Source organism: Bombus vosnesenskii, unplaced genomic scaffold, assembly GCF_011952255.1.
Source record: "Bombus vosnesenskii isolate JDL3184/JDL3185 unplaced genomic scaffold, Bvos_JDL3184-5_v1.1 scf7180000013273, whole genome shotgun sequence".
Taxonomy (NCBI): Eukaryota; Metazoa; Arthropoda; class Insecta; order Hymenoptera; family Apidae; genus Bombus; species Bombus vosnesenskii.
Genome location: NW_022882931.1, coordinates 1,279,969 through 1,296,282, shown reverse-complemented (window position 1 = coordinate 1,296,282; position 16,314 = coordinate 1,279,969). Strand labels below are relative to the sequence as shown.

At 36.4% G+C, this 16,314-nt stretch overlaps 2 protein-coding genes across 3 annotated transcripts; both read left to right on the top strand.

Moving 5' to 3' along the window:
* Positions 1 to 382: 382 nt before the first annotated feature.
* Positions 383 to 9,928, top strand: LOC117231660 (serine protease filzig). 2 transcript variants are annotated; one of them, XM_033490306.1, is made up of 8 exons: positions 383 to 462; positions 1,029 to 1,116; positions 4,101 to 6,613; positions 7,127 to 7,580; positions 7,713 to 7,899; positions 8,255 to 8,520; positions 8,601 to 8,755; positions 9,273 to 9,434. In XM_033490306.1, the coding sequence occupies exons 2-8, from the start codon at positions 1,029 to 1,031 to the stop codon at positions 9,432 to 9,434; spliced, it is 3,825 nt and encodes a 1,274-aa protein (XP_033346197.1). In that variant the 5' UTR covers positions 383 to 462. The 2 variants fall into 2 exon arrangements, with proteins under 2 accessions (XP_033346197.1, XP_033346198.1); XM_033490307.1 differs by lacking the exon at positions 383 to 462 and having other exon boundaries at positions 9,273 to 9,928.
* Positions 9,929 to 11,480: 1,552 nt separating this feature from the next.
* On the top strand, positions 11,481 to 16,008 carry LOC117231768 (prohormone-3). Its single transcript, XM_033490496.1, has 6 exons — positions 11,481 to 11,638; positions 12,135 to 12,332; positions 12,848 to 12,974; positions 13,053 to 13,202; positions 13,392 to 13,480; positions 13,567 to 16,008. The coding sequence occupies exons 2-6, from the start codon at positions 12,171 to 12,173 to the stop codon at positions 13,708 to 13,710; spliced, it is 672 nt and encodes a 223-aa protein (XP_033346387.1). The 5' UTR covers positions 11,481 to 11,638; positions 12,135 to 12,170; the 3' UTR covers positions 13,711 to 16,008.
* The last annotated feature ends 306 nt before the right edge of the window (positions 16,009 to 16,314 follow it).

Sequence of the window (16,314 nt, the reverse complement as noted above, 5' to 3'; positions counted from 1 at the left end):
CGATGAAATATTTTATGCATAGTAGATTCTCTTTGAATATTTGGAGTATATTTCATGAGAACAAGTTGTAAAGGAATAACTTGCAAATTAAGATGGAGTACAAACTAGTTTATATTTTGTAGCTGTTGCGACTCACGATACTAATTTCTTGTACCGTTACAAAAGGCAGTATATATATCTACAATGTGTGTAAGTAGATTTGAAATGACGATTAATATAGAGTAGAACCTCCCATATCCGAATACTCTTAACATCCGAACGTTCTATTATCCCAACATGACATTTCCCAGTAACGGATGACTCTTTCCGTTTCATATATGTACATACTTCTCTAGTGTTCGTATACAATGTATTCTTTCCTGTATTCGATCCAGTAAATTATCATCATAAAAATTTAGTGTGAAACTAATAGTTTTAACTATAAAAAACAAAATACGACATAACGGGAAATACGAAAATAATGTAAGTGTAACAGAATTGACAAAAATATATGATGTTCATGATGTATGTACAATGATGAATGTACATGATGAAAGTATCTGATCTGAAGCATGTAGATCCCTCAACTACTGGTAATACTAGAAAAACCTTAAACATACTGGCGTTATCAGATAATTTCATTGCGATAAAGACGATAATATTGACGACTTTATACAAATAGAAACAGCAAACAAAAGCGATAATATTTGTTTGAAGTACAAAACATTACTTGTGTTGAAAAAATCATAATTTAGTATCTAGCAAGATATAGGATCTCCAAATATTTTGAGAATAAATATTTGAAGAATCAATTGATTTTAATCTGTGTTTCAATAAGCGAGCTTTCATATTAGAAAAGTGATCGCTCTATTATCCGTAAATTCTGTTATCCAAATAGTTTTTTCTGCCTATTAGTTCGGATAAGATAAAGGAAGCTCCACTGTATATATACATCTCGTTTCTGCAAAGTGTAATCGTTGTTTAAATAATTTTGAGATTTCTCGTACGAATAGCTTTTTCTAACAAAACGATCTAAATTTTCGTTACAGATGGCTGTCGGGAAGAATATCCATTTATTACTCGTCATCCTTTCTTCGATGTCCGTTATTTCACGTTCTTACGTGCCCCAAGCCACAGGTAACAATTAAATTATATAACGAGCGACTAAACATAGATCAAGAATTAATGGATTGCGATAAGTGAATACGATGATTGCGATTTTATTTTTAACTATGGAAAGCTTCCCGTAAACGTGAGTTGCCTTTCACGTTGAAAAGTGTAATTGTTGCATTAGAATCTTCGACCTTAATTATTCGTCAGAAATTGTGCAGTGGATTATCCAGAATGAAAATTAGGGAGTTTTCTGAAAAAGGGACTATACATCGTAGACCTATGATAAGCGTTGATGTACATACACCGAGCCTATTTTCTAGTCAAATAGTTGAATTATAAAAGTTTTCTTTATTTCGTAAATATACAAAGAAGAAAATAAATTTTTCAGAACCTCTGTAATTATTAGACTGTGTAGGTATATCTATGCATTTATGAAACATCTTAATATTTACTATTAAAGGAGTGGAAACTAAGAATACATTTTCCGTACTAAATTCCATATTATTTTTGCATATTACTTACGTTCTATACATTTTAGCACCTTGAAATTGCCTATAAATATCACATGAAAATCCGTGTTGCAATAATTATTAATTCAAACGTAGCTAATATCCGGACAGTAGATATTTATGCAAAAATTGATAATTCTACGAATATAATTAAAAAGATACAACTTACATAGGAAACTGTCTATTCTATTAAGTATTATTTCATATACTTTTACATATTATATGCACTTTAACACCTTGAAATTTCCCATAAATGCATGAAAATCCGCGGTCTAATAATTATTAATTCAAACGTAGCTAAAATATCTAGGCTGAAGATATTTATGCAAAGTTTCATAATTCTATGAATATAATCTGCTAAATATTTTAACGAGTATTATATTTTGAATATTTTATATATTTTTGCGTATTATGTGCATTCTATGCATATTTCCCACAAATGCGTAGAAGCCTGCGGTCTATTAATATTAAAAAACTGGAACTAGAATGCAATTCCAATGCAATTTACTCGATCCACCGTTTTATCTTACGGGTTCTTTTACCAGAATGCTCCTCGATTATGGGATAATACATATAGACAGAATATTTTTCCATGGTACGCTTCTCTTCATTGTAAACCGATGAAAATGTCAGAGGTCGATGAAAAGTTCCACTCGCGCGGAATCCTATAATTCAGTGTCAATCTCGGTTCGTTGCATACTCGCGCGCATTCGTTGAAGTATTTTAACCGATAACGTCATGTCTCACACGTGGACTGTCTACCACGTTGTAATTATCTCTGCGTTGATTGCGTCTGCATGGTGAAACAAACGTATCTTCCCACGCGTACATTTCACCGAGAATAATTTCACAGTTTTTCAATTGCAGTCATTATCAATTACATACGAATCGTTGAAGTTTCGAGTTTCAATACCCGCTGTCTATTTATACATATACCCTTATGCACATAGGCGCGTTACTTTTCAAACAATCGCACACGTACCAACATTGACACCAAATTCCACTTACATCTCACTTCCTTTCGAAAGTCGCGAATTCCACGAGTCGCGTATTTATACGTGCGCGTATCTCATTCTAAATGCATGTTCGCGCGTTCTCAATAGACGACAGAAATTTCGAATATCCCTACAAAGTGTCACACGCATACGAAGCATTTATATTGAATAATTAAAGCAATCTTCCGATGGTCACAGATACGTCGTTTCATATTAGATCCATAACGCCCCAACTACTTTGACAAACCAATTGAATACGAAATAGTTAAGCGAAGACAGGTTCTACGAAGCGGAAACAATTTTGATCGATTTCCCTGACGAAGAATAGTTTCAGGGTTTATTAATCAACAAGGACACTCGCCCTAAATACGATCTTTACCATTTTCGCAGTTCCATTTTCCTAAACCAATCGCTAATTAAATATCACGCAACAGTCTTATTACCCTGTTTGCGCTGCGTAATAATAGATTAACCAACGTATTGCACAATCGATACGGCAACGTATCTATATACTCTAGAAGGGTGGCAACGCGTTCATTTAATTAGTAAAATTTGTAATTACGTTCGTCGAAAGTAAGTGGAACAAAATGTTATTAGAGCACGATGTATCTGATAAAAATTCCAAAGGTCGAGTTTATCGTATTCCAAAGAAAGAGCGTTTCGTCTTTTTGTGCGTTGAAAATAACGGGTTTTGTTGCCTAGCACTTTGTTCTTTAATTAGGAATTGTGTGCAAAAACTTCTCGAGTAAATAATTTTTAACAGCCTGTAATTCTTTATAAATCAAACTGATTGTTGAAATATGAATTTGTAACGTACCCGAATTCACGTTGTTCGTGACATAGTTGGACACAAAACGAAAGTCCGTGAAAAATTCAACAAAAATCTGGAACGCCGGAAGGATCCTGGTGATCCTCGTCTACGGACGATTCACGTTAGTAGGTCATTATATTGGTAGTATGCAGACACGTAAGAAGGCACGTGCAAAGCCTACATGCTTGCTCGTGTATGGCTTGGTCACCTGAGCATAACCGATCACGCTAAATGCCGATTTTTATGAGTATAAAGACATAACGAAACGTTTAACGCTGTACTCTCTGTCTTTGGAATTGGCATTTCCACGAATTATTAGTATACTATACTATCAGACACATTGGCCCAAATTCAAAAATCGACGTAATAAATTTACCAAGTCGTAGGCCGCGGATAAATGACCGCTTTCTCTGAAAAATCAAAGACAGAGTTTAGGACGAATGTTTCTGCATATTTGTTCGCACGATCTTAACAGCGCCGAATACCAAACCAGTCCAGTTAGTTTCGTTTTCAACTCGTTTATCGTGAACCGTTGCAGACTCGTCGCTAATTACAGTATTACGCCCTGATTGGAATAATAAAAGTTCGCCTTGTTTCGCGAACCGCTATCATAACTGGATCAAACGGGCGTTCAAGAATTCGTAGAACGTCAATACTCGAAAAGATATTTTGCACGACGATTTACTTTTACAGGCAGAAGACTGTTCGGCGGATATAGAATAGTACCAAAAGCGTGCCAGCCAACGATACCATCCCGAGTAAAGTCGAATGAACCCGCGATATGCATGTTCAATTACGAATGCTCGCGTCGAAATGGGCAAGTGGTCGGCGCGTGTGTGGACGGGTTCCTTTTTGGTGCATGTTGTCAACTGCCACCGAAAAATTCGCTTGGCAGCAACGTCGAAAACGTTCCGAGCCCCGATGAAATATTCAACGTACACGAGATCGATCACGTTCCGGATATTCCGATCTTGTTAAATTCAGACGGTACGCCGCTTGGAATGACTATGTCCCAGGATAATACCGTCAAAACTGATCCACCTAACGCGTCCAATCAAGCGAACAACGGAGGAACAACGTACACTAAAATTTCAACGTTCGAAGCGCCTTCGACGACCACGAAACCATCGTCTGAAAGTTCGCAGATGCACGACAGCGTTGAAAATGCGGAAAAACCGCAAGTACCTGCTCAACCAGACATAAGTCACTTAGAGGAAGATTTTCCAGCTCTGTTGGGTCAACAGAACGTTTTAGACGATCTGAGTCTGCCAGGATTGTTGAGTCACTCCGACTCGAACAACAACGTTCAGAATCACCAGGACAACTCCGCCATTAATCCGGTTACCACTTTGCTGAGTCCGGATCAAATACTTCAGATAGCGGATCCGGTTGACCAACTTCCAGCTTTGTTTTCGCAAGGACTGGGTCAGAATAATCACACTTCGCCCGATACGATACTGTTAAACGAAAACGGAACCATGCTGAACGAGACAAATAATCCCGATGATTTGTTCAAGCCTAATGTGGAATCCAGTGCCGAGAAGAAGAAAGTGACTGAAACTTTGAACAGCACTCAGAAGCCGAAAGTGACTGAAAGTGTGTCGACTACGGAAATTAAGAGGCCTCTGCACGACACCACTTACCAAAGTACTTCGACGACACAGTGGATGAAATTTTCGGATCAATCAGCGTCTTCGATGCATGACGCGATGTCTTCTACCTCGGCAGATCAAAAATTCAGCACGCCGTCGATAACGAGATTGCCGGTGGTTACCCAAATGTACGCCAGCACACAGAGACTCACGACGACTTCTCTCCCTCAAGCAACTGCGATCGATAACTTTGGAGAAATCAGCACGATAGAAGAAAGAGTATCGACGAAGAACGTGGAGGCTACCGAGTTTACGAACAGGAGAACGACCACGCCGATGACTACTTTAAGCGACAAAAAGGATGAACTAGTAAAAGTGCCAACAATTACCTATGACGCACCGTCCGGCAACAAAAAGGACGACTTGGTAGATAAGGAAGAGCTAGCGATTAATCATATAATTTCCATTCTGAACGAAACGAAACCAGGTTCGGGAACCACGATTCAAACCCCCAACTCATCCATTAATAAATGGGTCAGTATCGACGAAACTTCGAAACCATCGTTGGTTCGAATCTCCACGAAAGCTCCTACCGTTCCAACTACCGCTCAAACTTTCCCGTACACCTTTTATAAACCAGTACAGACATCGAATTATTACAGCTACGAGACAGTTCCTACAGACACGACCTTCGCTTTGTATTCGACTTCCAATTCGCATTCGTCGAGACCATCGAGTCAATCGACTCTTGCTAATATCGGTACTTCGGATTATTCCACGAAAGCGACAACGACGAATCCCCCTGCGCCGACTGTGATTGTCCTAGGGCCCCTTGGTACAGAATTCACTACTGATACTACCCAGAAAGCGGTTACAAGGAGACCAGTGAGCGAAACTGTTGGTCCTAGTACGACAGTTTTTAAGCCTACAATCGGATCGACGAGACCAAGTCCGCTTACCACGAGGAAACCAAGCGTCTCGACAACCATAACTCACAATATCAGTACAGTGATTTCCAATGTTGCTACCAATAACGTGGTTTCGACGAGTTTCTTCAGCGTCAACGTGAAAGACGGCACTACGTCTAAGCCAATGATGAACAGTAGCTATAGCACAGAATCTGTCGTCACTGAGACTGAATTAGAGTCAAATTCCGAGAAGTTGCCAACAAAGAGACCTACAATTTGGACTACCCTTTCTTCATGGTCGAGCAAGCCGAGTTTCCATTTGAGACCATCTAGTCCTCCGTTGGTTTTCCCAGACGACGATTTAACACCTGTCAACACTGTAGTCTTCAAAGATCCTATCACTTCAACGATGATGGACTTCAAAGCAACGACTGCTCTACCACACTGCGACGAAGAAACGGCTGCTCCGGATGACCTGATCAATTTCCCACCTGTCAGAAATCCGAATCTTAATATATCAACACCAATTTCGCAACAAGAAAAGCCAACCATCGTTGAAACTTTTAATAACACCGGTTATCCAGATATCGAGATGATAAGTGAGAATGATATTCCAACACCCACCTTCATCGAAGATGATATTCTTACGAATAAAGTCGACACATTCGTGAACAAGATTGTACAGTCTCTACAAGGCAACTTTCAGGTATTACTTTTACATTTACTTTTATGGTCTATTTATTGCTTTTACGAAGATTGGTCCAATTATGATTCGTGCAAATATCTCGTCTATTATTTTCTATATTTATGTATTATTAATCAACAACTTCTCTAGTTATAAAAATCGTACAAATTAATTCCAGTTGAATGAATTTTAGTTTTTCCAAATGTAAATATGAAACTTATTTTTGATGAAAATGATACCTTTGATGCTATTTATATACGTCTATTTATATCGAAGGAGATTATTTTTGGATAATAATACATCTATAAAAAAAAATTATATCGAGAGATTAGGAATCTAAGTGACAAGCTAAGTCGGCCTCCTCGGCTAACAAGTTAAACTATATGAATAATTCTACTTTAATAGGGATAAAAAGCTCGTTGACTCAACTCATTGCTATAACATGGAATACTCAGTGCTCGCGACAACAATTCAGCCTTCGTGAGACGAGGGTTAATCTAACGGCTAAGACTAATCTCGTGTAATCTTATTCAGGATCTCAAAGATATCGTATACAACCGCGTTAACGGGACATCGGTTGCAACATCCAATCAACCATCCACTGTAACAAAGAGACCAACTACCACGACGCGAAAACCCGCGCGAAAACCCTCAACAACGACGAAACCTTCGTACGTTACGACGAAAAAACCAACGACCACGAAGAGACCGATCAATCGTCCGACAACTGTAAAACCATCGGTATCGGAGAAACCAGTTCGTCCTTCGAAACCGGCAACGACGAGACCGAAACCAACTAGTGGGTCTGCTGCAACCACGAAGAAACCCCAGGTTACAACGAAACGTACTAGACCAACTAGAAAACCTACTACAACGCTGGCTACAAGCACGGAGCTGATAGTGGCGGAAGAAGAGGAAACTAGTACTTCTAGTGCAGACGAAATCACTGCGAGTCCGCAGATTACGTCCTCGAATGATTTTCGTTCTCGTGAGTGCTGTTTACTTAATTGTTATAATAAGCTATATTTCAAATTTCATGATGTATCGGTGCAACCGAGCAAAAATTTTACCGTATAAATTTTATTGCTACCTTTCACTAAATATTGTTATTTTTCTACAGAATGTGGTATAAGACCTTTGGTTAAATCTGGAAGAATCGTCGGTGGTAAAGCAGCGACTTTTGGCGAATGGCCATGGCAAGTTTTAGTCCGAGAAGCCACTTGGTTGGGTCTCTTCACGAAGAATAAGTGCGGTGGTGTACTGATCACGGACAAATACGTCATCACTGCAGCTCATTGTCAACCAGGGTATGTGCAATATTTTCCATAGCATATTTTTTCATTTATATTTGATTAGAATATTATCTGGTATATCCTTTCCGTATTGTTCATACACTAGTGGCCATATTTCATATTATTAAAACGCTTGCTGATTTTTATTTAGATCTATTTATTAATTATTTTATTAAATTTTTATTCAATATTTCATTAAATCTATTATTTCAGCCTTACAATAAAAACATAAAATACTAATTCTTTTTTAACGTAATATGAAATGTCCTGGTACTTTCTACTTATAGTCAACGGCGTGAATTGGTTAAAATTGATTAAAGCACGTAATATGCAAAGATGTATCAAATTTGTATTGACAAACGTTTTACAGATTCTTAGCGACATTGGTAGCCGTTTTTGGAGAATTCGATCTATCCGGCGAATTGGAAGCAAAACGGAGCGTAACAAGGAACGTTCGACGAGTAATCGTCAATAGAGGCTATAATCCAACGACGTTCGAGAGTGACTTAGCCCTCCTGGAATTGGAAACACCGATACAATTTGATGTTCACATCGTCCCAATTTGTATGCCCGAAGATGGTATAGATTTCACGAGTAGAATGGCCACTGTCACTGGCTGGGGGCGATTGAAGTACAGTTAGTATCGTTTCTACTTGTGCTATATTTTACTTAACGTATTTATGAATAGCATACTTATAAATAATCTGACTTTACAGATGGCGGTGTACCATCTGTTCTACAAGAGGTCCAAGTGCCCATAATCAAGAATTCTGTCTGTCAAGAAATGTTCCAGACAGGTGGACACTCCAAGCTGATTCTCGACAGCTTCCTCTGCGCCGGATATGCTAACGGACAAAAAGACTCTTGCGAGGTATCTTCAAAACGACGTAACTTCTCATTAGAACCCATTAAACTATATAAGTAGCTTGTTACTAATTTCTTACTATACTACGGATGTTTATGCATTTATGGGAAATTCAAATGTGCAAAGATGCATAGAATTCGTATAAAATATTCCTGCGAAATATAGGAATATAGCAATACTATTCGATTATCATCTTGTAAACGAGTAATTTAACTTTATTCTGCGTCGATTCTGCAAGAAGATGAGAAATATTGCTCTTGCTGTTGGTTTAATTAATTTATACATTTTAGTAACATTCATATACCGTTGTTATAAATTTACTAAATTATCTAGATACGCATTATACGTTTCCGGTTGTGTTTGTAAAAGTATTTTGCATCCCTTCCCCTATTTTGCATAACCGTAGTTTCCTTTTCACTGTATCATAAAATGAATTCGCCCTGTTTTAGTCTTTGTTTGTTCCTTTATGAACAAAAGAAAGAAAACGATATTTTAATATTATCTCCATTTGATTATTTCACAGGGTGACAGTGGTGGTCCACTGGTGATGCAACGACCAGACGGAAGATGGTTTTTGGTAGGGACGGTATCCCATGGAATAACATGTGCTGCACCATATCTTCCAGGTGTCTACATGAGAACAACTTACTTTAAACCCTGGCTACACAGTATCACCGGCGTCTGAAAGCCAGCAAATAGTTTATTTTTTGGACAAGGTGACAGGCACTGATGATTTCGTGCCACTTGTATAAATGTACAAAGGAAGATTAATTTATTTCCTTCGGAATAGATTGAAGAATATCGATTAAGGGACTAAAAGGATGAAACGGACACGGACGCGTTTCGTATACTATTTCCAACTTTAAATAATTTCTATCGCTCAAATATCCCAATTTCCTTAACAAGTACTTAGTAGAATCGATAAGTTATTTCGTTGATTTTCGATTATTTAAATTTTGAAATAGTATCAGGATCGATATTTAGTGGCAACTATTTCGTGAAATTTTGATCAGTATCCGAAAAATCACCGCGTATTTATGTACATCAAACGTTAAACGTGTGTGTACCATGTATATATACGTGAGTACGTATTACACGTACTATATGTATACAGTTACGAACTGCGAGCCTTATTTATTTCGTTGTTAGCTGTTATTTATTAAACTCATTTTTATACGAGGTAACAGTGTTTTCTTTCCATCCTCATCGCGCGCCATTGAAAAATATACATTTGACTTGGAGGGAAAGAAAAAGAAGAAAAGATGAAGAAAGACGTTGCAGAATTAAAAAATAAAAATCGCGGACCGTCTGGAAATTCTAATTCATTTGTAAAGAACTTGGGACGAACTTATAGTAATTAGAAAGCCGTGCGTGATACAAACTTTAACCATCGTGGATAAAGTTTCTTGAAAGTTCAGAACCTATCACGTTTAATAGCACGCGACACTTAAGCAGCGAACAACATTTCCATCCGGCGAAAATATTTTAACGAACCTTATACTTTAATTTATGCGAATACGAGCAAATAATCAAACCGCCTTAATCTGATAAAAAGTCGAAAATAAAACTGATTACTTAATCAAGGGCGGCTACAACATATTCGTCTACGTAGTTAAATCTCGTTTATCCAACCTTTTTCAATCTTGATTTTATACTCTCTATAAAGGGAAAAATGCAGAACATATAAATCTCGTCGTTGCATGTTATAAATAGCCCTTACACATGCAACGTAAATTACATATACATGTACTTTGGCATTTCCACAGACAGGTGGTTGTGTACTTAAGGGTATATTTACGGGAAGTCTTCCGGAACATGTGCGTGTCAAAAGTAGTTGAACCATGATCTAGAAACATGAACGTGAATCACATAAAATTTGAATTTTCTCGAGGGAGAGAAATGCATATTCGAGCTGTGTTGTGTTTTACTTTCGAGCTGCAATTGCTTCAATTGTAAAACGAAAGAACAATGACGAAATAAAAATAATGTCACTTTGAGAAATAAAATAACACCTTTTACTTTAGCGAAAAACACTCTCTTTGCTACTGCATATACAGGCATTATTCATGGGCCACCTAGGGAACGAATAAATGGAGCAGGATCGACCGCCCTGTGGAACATCAGGACATCTCGGATCAATACGACCAACGAAGATGGAAACAATAACGTTTGACTGGAACGACGAGGAAAGAGCTAAACACCTACACGAAAGTTCACCCAACGAATGGCGCTGCTGTATCCTGTGAGAAGAGATGCAATTTTTATTCTATTCTACATATATGCAACTGTTGAACATGTTAAATAAAAATATTATACTCGTACGTTGAAACGTTCTACGCAAATTCTTTAACTCGAGAATAATTTGATATCACTTTTGCATCGCATCTATGATCCCTTCAGGATATTTGTAAACGTAATACGAAATTGTTAATTCAATGTGAATTGCATTTACGAAGCAAATAGGCGAATTTAAAGCAAACGATCAGAATCGCCTGATCGTTTATTCGGCATCTCATCCACCAATGATCTAAACAAAGATCAAAGTAACTTTCAAAGATTTATAAAACATTCGTTCTTTCTTATTCTCGAGGAAGAAACTAAATCAACAATAACGGAAATACGAAGTAAAAATCTGAATGAATAAAACGGTACCTGGATCGTGTGCGTAAAAAGTCAGGTGTCGCGCTTGCGCGAATGTTTGCACGAGCTTGTACAAGGGAAACCGGAACAAGGGAGTAGGAGTATAGATTGTCGATGCAAGCACGGCTCCGACTCAGTCCTCCAGCAAGCTCCATTGAGGACTTGTTGATCCCAAGAAGAAGCAGCTGATCCTTCCAGGTTGACCCATCTAAGTAGAAACATCAGCAAGTTAGCTACAGTAAAAAAATTGTAAGTTCAAGTTGAAATTTATTTTTGAATCGCCATTTGTAAGACCATCGAGGAACATTTTTTCTTTCACCCTGTTCAAGAACGTTATTTCGTCTTCTTTTAAAAAAAAATTTTTTGTAAAGAATTCTCTCTATCTTATCCAATAAAATGTCGGTACATGTTAAAAATTTTATTACAAAGGATTCTTTATCATCCTCAAAAAAATGTCCGATACTCGTTAAAAAACTCAATAAAGAACAGAATTGTTCTTTGTTTGTAAATTTTTACCACTTTTGACATTTCTTTCGATATTAATTTAATCACAACGTATATCGCAACAGCTACTGTATAAATACAGGGAATACAGTTCGTTTAATTTCATAATAGAAAGGACAAATATTTCTTTGCTCGCTTATATTTCACTGAATTTTATTTTATTCCGTGATACGTATTAAATTTTATTTAAAAAATTGCTAGTAGTAACTAGTATAAATATATAAAGCAACTTAAATTTCAGGGGTGCAAACAGCAGTGTCCTTGCACGAGACCAAAAATGTACACGTGTGTCGCATTGATGATGGTTGCTCTGACGAGCACGATGCACCTTGAAGTGGAGGCATGGGGCGGTCTCTTTAATCGTTTCAGCCCAGAAATGTTATCGAATCTTGGCTATGGTAGTCACGGTGACCACATGCCCAAAACAGGATTGTATCAGGTATGAAAGAAAGAAGTTCGAACAAGTAAGTTTTTTCAATATTGAGACGTCTTTATACAGTAGACAATTGTTGCAACTTTGCCGCAGTACAACCGGCATACGATCGATATATTATTTCCATAGAACATTATACGATTCATGTGCAAGGGATTTTATATTTCAATATAATTCTCTAAAACAAGGACAGTAACATTAGCAACTATCAACTAGATCAAAGAGATTTCATTGCGAATCTTCGACAAAGAAAATTAAAGAAATTGTCCCAAAGTTAGAAAAGTTATCCAAATGTTTTCATAATTACTCCTTACTGTATAATAGCAAAAATCGCACATATCAATAGTTGTTTCATTCTTTTCCACAAATTTAAAGGATTTAACAAATTTAACAGCGATCGAAAAATATAATTACTAATTCTCCGTATTTTATTTAATTCGCGTTAGTTAAAAACATGAGCTGCTCTATTCTCGACGATGATATCGAATAATACACATTAATGTCCCACGTTTTATTTCAAGCGTCCGTTATCTACCAGCTACGGATACTCTTATGACTCTTTGGAAGAAGTTGTACCATGTTATGAAAGAAGGTGCACGGCTAACGACCAGTGCTGTCCGTCTTTCATCTGTGTAAACGTCGATGGGGGTAATTCTGATTTCTTGTGTTTTCATTACACAACTTTAGGACAATAGTCGAAGGTACAAAGTTGCCTGTAAATTTTAGATATTGGCCACTGCGTTTTCGAATTGGGGCAGAAGCAGGGAGAACTTTGCAGGAACGATAACGACTGTGAAACTGGTTTATTGTGTGCCGAGGTTGCTGGCAGCGAAACTCGTTCGTGTCAGCCACCAGTAACTTCAAATAAATTGTATAGTACGTATAAACATATGTGGGCGTTTGCTGTCAATACCAGTAAATGTCTTTTACGTGACAAGAATGTAGAGAGATAATCGATAAAGGTCAATTCACAAACGATTACGTCAAAGGAACAGGCTCTCTTACGTAAGAACTATATCATATTTAACTTCTAAATTTAGAATATCCTATTCTTAATTCTCGCAGATGAAGAATGTAATATGTCTGGGGAATGCGATATCAGCCGCGGTTTGTGTTGTCAGCTTCAGAGACGTCATCGACAAACACCAAGAAAGGTACTTGCATTTCCGGGTAAAAATAACATCAAATCGGAATAATTCCGAATAATAGAAGTCATTACGAAAGTTATCTTTTCCATTAGGTTTGTTCGTATTTCAAAGATCCTCTAGTGTGCATCGGACCAGTTGCGATGGACCAGATAAAATCTATCGTCCAGTACACATCTGGTGAAAAGCGGATCACTGGACAGGGAAATCGAATTTTTAAACGGGTTCCCTTCGCCTAAGAGCTTCGTCGTTCCTCATAAATTGGTGAGAATGGAAGAAATGTCTACATGAATCAAATACCCCTTTTAATTACTTTGAGGAACTTAGGATAACTCTATTACTTCGAAATTCCCTAAATTGTTTTTATTTATACTTTTGCCTGTTAGGTCAAAGAAGTAGAAAAATCATTAAACGCGCTTTTTGATTATTTTCCTCCAAATATTACGACTGACAAATACGATACATATCAGAATAGTCCGTCTTATAGGATTATAAAATATACTATATATATATATTCATGAGAAAAGTTAGGCAGCGTGTCTTTAAAGGTTGATAGTTTCTGATGAACGATGAGTACAGGCTGTGTGATGGAAGAGAAAATTTTCTTTTCTTCTACTACGTTGTTAGTCTTATTTTTACTCATTTTTGTTTTTGATTAAACATATTCGAATTAGACTAAGTTGACATCTTAATGACGATAGCAATGGGAAACTGCTAGGAAAGCTTTGAACAGTGCGTACACTAAATATAATATCTAACTTTGACAAAATTTTGTTAGATTAAAAAATTTGTTAGAAATTCTTGAAAAGTAGAGTACTTTCTACTTGTTTTGCCCTGTACACGACAAAAACTACTTTCGGTGAGATCTCAAGAGATTCCCGAATCAAATTTCCTAAATTTACTGTTAAGGTATATACTGGAATTTCTCAAACGCGCACAGAATAAAATATATTTTCACTCTTCTGGTTTTCAAGTTCTCATAGATCAAACGTTCTTGATATATCAGCGATAAAGGACTATTTTTCATGAGAAAGAATCGAGCATTGAAATAGTATTAAGATATCAGATAAATGTTCCAAGTCTAATTATGAATCATTTATGGATAGGAATTTACTCGATTGTATGGAGCATTCACTCTGGAAATTTTCGAACATCTTCGTCGGTATTTAACAAATGTAACTTATGCGTTACCGTTAAGTCATACAGTAAAATTTGAAAGTAAAGCGTTCAAATTGACACGGATCCAGAAAAAATTGAGGCAGTGAAGTTTTGCTTTACCTAGCGTATATTCCAAATTATTAGAGATATACGTATGTATGTAGACAATTAAAAGAAATGTTGATTTAAATGTGGTAGCCACTCGATCAAATATTTATCGTGAGAATCGAACTATTAAGCATCGATCGCGGGAATCGCTCTATTGAACACTGAAACCTCGGAGGTCGCTTCGTTAAGTGTTATTAAACTCCTAACATTAAATATAATATAATTAAAACAATATATATATGTATGTATATGAAAATCGTTATGTTAGATATTAATCAGAGTCGAGATTTTAAAAGATATATAAGAAAAGAGACGTGTTAATTATCGACATAGTTACGAAGATGAAAAATATGAACGAAGCAAATGTTTTACAATTGTAATCACGAGAGACGCAGTGTTATTTTAAAACAGTGTCGTGAAACACTTTCTGATGCGTAAAGTACCTGTTGCGAAATCTGGACGACCCCTCGTTTCTATGCTACTGTGCTAGTCATCGAGAGTCCAAACACACAAAGAGAACATATTTCTAGTTATATGGTATTATACTTCCATCGTTGATCTTTTATCGTATAAGGGAACTCTAACACATATTATGTGAATGCCTAATCCATTAAGAAAGTTTTAAATGTGAATGTTATTATGAGATATATCTTACTGAAATTATATTTTTATCTTTGATCGATATGTATACCAAAACGCTATATATTTATATAGTATTCATATATTTTCCGCAAGAGTATATCTATAACATAATGTAACTACCCTCCGATGCGTCGTGCGTACGACATCTCAAAAGGGTTAATTGATTACTTTGTTCGAGGTGAATAATTTGCGACTCTTAGTTTGATTGGAAACTATAACAAGCGGCTAAGAAGATACCTTTTACAATATGTTTTAATCCCTTTATGACTGTCAACTTCGTTCCCTCCTGTTTATACAATTTGTTTAGTCTTTCGATTAATACTATTCGTGGAACCAAAGAAGTAAAAGTAAACTAATAAATAAAACTGATACATATCATAGGATAGTAAGTTCTTTCCAGCGTGGAAATTTTGGATAGAAAACTTCTATCCAAAAACATATTATTTGAACGTACGACTCATTGAGGGACTATGGCCATTACGGCCTGGAGTCAAAAGTACCTCTGTCAGATGAACTATTTCCAGAATAATTATATGTGTATAACTATGTATATGTAACGTTCAAGATTATAATACAGAGTTATAATAGTTTAATGTGAAATAAACTGTGGTGCATACAAAACAGTTAAACCTGTTTCTCGTTTATTATTTCGTCATTCCCCATAAAAAAACCTCTATCTCTCCTTCTTTTTACAATTTTTTAAGACTCTTTCTACTAAAAACGGCTATATCTAAAAGGCTATATTAAAAATATTTTCAAAAAGTTTCATTTATATATATAATATATATATGATATATATTATAATAAATATATATATATAATTTAAGCAAATGATGGAAAATTTCTGCAATTTGTACATTTCCTAGAGTAAAGCGTTGCAGTAATGATTTTTCTAGACAGTTCTTTTATACGATTTGTTAACGAATGTTTAAGAG

Bases quoted from the DNA above. Each gene is read 5' to 3' on its own strand.
- LOC117231660 (XM_033490307.1), top strand. From the start codon at position 1,029: ATGGCTGTCGGGAAGAATATCCATTTATTACTCGTCATCCTTTCTTCG. The intron at 6,614-7,126 runs GTATTACTTTTA...AATCTTATTCAG, and splicing joins CTCTACAAGGCAACTTTCAG to GATCTCAAAGATATCGTATA. The intron at 8,521-8,600 runs GTTAGTATCGTT...CTGACTTTACAG, and splicing joins CTGGGGGCGATTGAAGTACA to ATGGCGGTGTACCATCTGTT.
- LOC117231768 (XM_033490496.1), top strand. From the start codon at position 12,171: ATGTACACGTGTGTCGCATTGATGATGGTTGCTCTGACGAGCACGATG. The intron at 13,203-13,391 runs GTACGTATAAAC...TAATTCTCGCAG, and splicing joins AACTTCAAATAAATTGTATA to ATGAAGAATGTAATATGTCT. The intron at 13,481-13,566 runs GTACTTGCATTT...CTTTTCCATTAG, and splicing joins ATCGACAAACACCAAGAAAG to GTTTGTTCGTATTTCAAAGA.